Raw genomic sequence first — 3108 nt, 5'->3', positions numbered from 1 at the left:
TCGTGTGGGTGTTAATTATCGGTCGTGAAAAAATGAAAAATTTTTTATTCTCTTTTCGTTTTAGTTATATGACTCCTCATCCTCCTCAGATTCAATATCTGATTCACTTTGACAACCATTATCAAGAAAGTGTTGCAAAAAAATACAAAACAAAAAAAAACAAAAAAAAAATTAGAAGTTAGAAGTTAGAATTTAGAATTTAGAATTTAGAAGTAGAAGAAATGACAGATTCAAGCAAGCCATTGACTTTGTCAAATAAGTACATACCAAGTGAATATCATTATCAATTGAACATTAATCATCAAAAACCAAATTTCAATGGTAGTGCTAGTATTACCTTGATTGAAAATAAAGATTATAGATCAGGAGATGATGATACAGCTGGGTTTAAGTTTACTTTACATGCAAATAAATTGGTCATTATTACTGCAAGTATTGGAGATAAGAAGTTGAAAGTTGAATATGAAAAAGAATTACAAAGAGTTAGTTTCACCAGTGAAGAATCCATTTCAATTGATCAACCATTGAAAATCAATTATATGGGTCAGATTAAAACTATAAATACATACAAGGATGTAACTCAAGGTTTGTTTAAAACTAATTTCTTAGATAATGATACTGGGAAATCCGATAACTATATTTTAACTACTCATTTTCAACCACATGGAGCTAAACAAGTTTTCCCAATTATTGATGAATTAACTCATAAATCCATGATTAAATTAGATTTAACTACATTGAAAAGATTTCAAGTTTGTTGTAATGGTGAAGAAAAAGATTCTATTTTCCATGAAGAAAATGAAAATAAAACCACAAATTTTGTTTATGAAAGACCTATTCATTCAGCTATAATGGGATTTCTGATTGGTGATTTCAATTGGCAACTGAGTAAAAAAATTAAAGTTAATGATATTACTGATTCTGTTAGAGTTTATGCACCAAATGGAGATTTATCTAAAACTAATCTTGCATTATCTATAATTGAAGAATATTTACCTAAAATTGAAAAAATTTTTGGTCCTTATCCATTGAATCATGTTTATTTCATGGGAGTTCCATTTTTAAAAGATGGAGTTATGGAAAATTGGTCAATGATAAATGTTATTGCCCCAAATTTATTGATTGATGATAATGCAGTTACTAAACAATTTAAATCTCAATTGACTGAATTAATTGTTCATGAATTGGTACATCAATGGATTGGTAATTGGGTATCATTTGATAATTGGAATTTCTTGTGGTTTAATGAATCTTTTGCTACTTGGGCTGCAAGAAAATTTATTGGTATACCTTTTAATTATGATAATTTCTTAACTATTGATTGTTTTTTCGACGGGGATTTCAAGATTGGAAGTATTCATGATTATATGCAAAAAGTCAATGCAGGATTGAATGCAACCACAGAAACTATTTTCAATACTGAAATGTATGAAAAGGGTATGATTTTATTAAACATGATTGATGGAATTTTTGAAGCTGAAGGTAAAGATATGTTGTCTAGTTTCAAGATTATAATTGACAAATTTCAAGGTAAAGCTATTAAAGTTTTTGATATTTGGCAAGAATTGAATGAACAAGTTTCTGTTGATTTACCAAGTTTTGTTTATTCTTGGGTTAGAAGTAAAGGATATCCTATTTTACAAGTTTCTCACAAAGGTGAAAAGATTTTAATTGAACAACATGCTTATTTCCTGAATTTAACTGTTGAACAAGCTCAAATCGAAGATATTCCATATCATGTTCCATTGTTTGTTAAAGCTGAAAATGAAAAGGGTGAAATTAAAATCTTGAATTTAATCATGACTGATCGTTCACTTGAATTGGATATTTCTAAACTTGTTTGCATTAATTCTGGTCACAAGGGTTATTATAGAGTATTATATGATAGAATTGATAATTTATCATTGATGGATACAACAGATATTATTATGATTATTTCTGATCTTGGTAGCGTTTTAGGATCACCGGTTTCTACTTCAAGAGATTTATGTAATTTTATTAAATTATATGATAATTTGTTGAGTATTTCATGGGATTGGTCAATTTGGGAATGTGCGTTAGGTTATTTAGAACCAATTATTGATATCTTGCGTCATTTCACTGATTTCACCAAATTTGAACAATGGGTTAATAAATTTTCCAACAAATTATTTCAACAATTAAAATGGGATTATGATATTCCAGTTAGATACAATTCATTAGAATGGAAAGTTAGATCATCTATTTTACAGTTAAACATTGCCAATAAAGAAGCATATACTGTTTGTCACAAGTATTATCAAAATTTCATGAATTCAGGTATCAACAAGAAATTTACTCCAAGAGAATTATTACCATCAGTGATGAATGTTTCCATGTCCAAAGGTTCCATGAAAGAATACAAGAGAGTATTGGAGTTGGTTAAAAATTCCAATGTTTCACTTTTAAATCAAACCAATGCTGGTCAACAAGAATTACAAACAATGAGTTTAACTAGTTTATCATTTGTTAGTGAACGTGAATTGGTTAACAAGACTTTAAATTTTATTAATAATAATATTGATTCTAAATTAATTGAATTGGGATTAATTGGATTTACATATTCCAATAAACATAATGAAGTTGTTTTCAATTGGTTTAAATTGAATTATGACAATTGGATTATGAGATCATTACGTAAAGGAAGTGATTGGTCAAAACAAATTGGTATTACTGTTAAGAATATTGTTAAAATCATGCTTAAGATCATGTCTAATAATAAAGAAAATAAATTTAAAATGGATGAATTTGTTGAAATCAAAAGTAAAACATTACCTGAACATGGATTAAAAAACTTAGTTGATACTTGGGAATTGGAAAGTGAAGAATGTTTCAAAATTGCTTCGTTTTATGATGGATTGTGTGATGAGATATAATGATGATGGTATAGATGAAATCAATCCTACTCAATAATGAAAGATACATAGGTCATTCATCCATATTCAAAATAATTTTAGTATATCATGTATATAGAATACTTAATAGAAAGTTTCAATTGAAACAAATATGATATTTAGCTGAGCAAATCACAAAGTCGAATATTGATTTACGGGGGGGGAGAGAGAACGAAAAGTAGGAGCATGATGAAAT

The 3108-nt window shown here is 27.8% G+C and overlaps 1 protein-coding gene across 1 annotated transcript; it reads left to right on the top strand. All coding sequences in view use genetic code 12, as the record gives it.

Moving 5' to 3' along the window:
• Positions 1–221: 221 nt before the first annotated feature.
• On the top strand, positions 222–2894 carry CTRG_02769 (uncharacterized protein; the record flags this gene model as incomplete). The annotated part of the gene is made up of 1 exon (XM_002548426.1): positions 222–2894. One exon carries the CDS (start codon positions 222–224, stop codon positions 2892–2894), a length of 2673 nt encoding a protein of 890 aa, XP_002548472.1.
• Positions 2895–3108: the final 214 nt, after the last annotated feature.

Source organism: Candida tropicalis (assembly GCF_000006335.3).
Source record: "Candida tropicalis MYA-3404 genomic scaffold supercont3.3, whole genome shotgun sequence".
NCBI classification, from domain to species: Eukaryota; Fungi; Ascomycota; class Pichiomycetes; order Serinales; family Debaryomycetaceae; genus Candida; species Candida tropicalis.
Note: the sequence above shows the minus strand (reverse complement) of the source record. Positions and strands in the feature narration are given on the sequence as shown.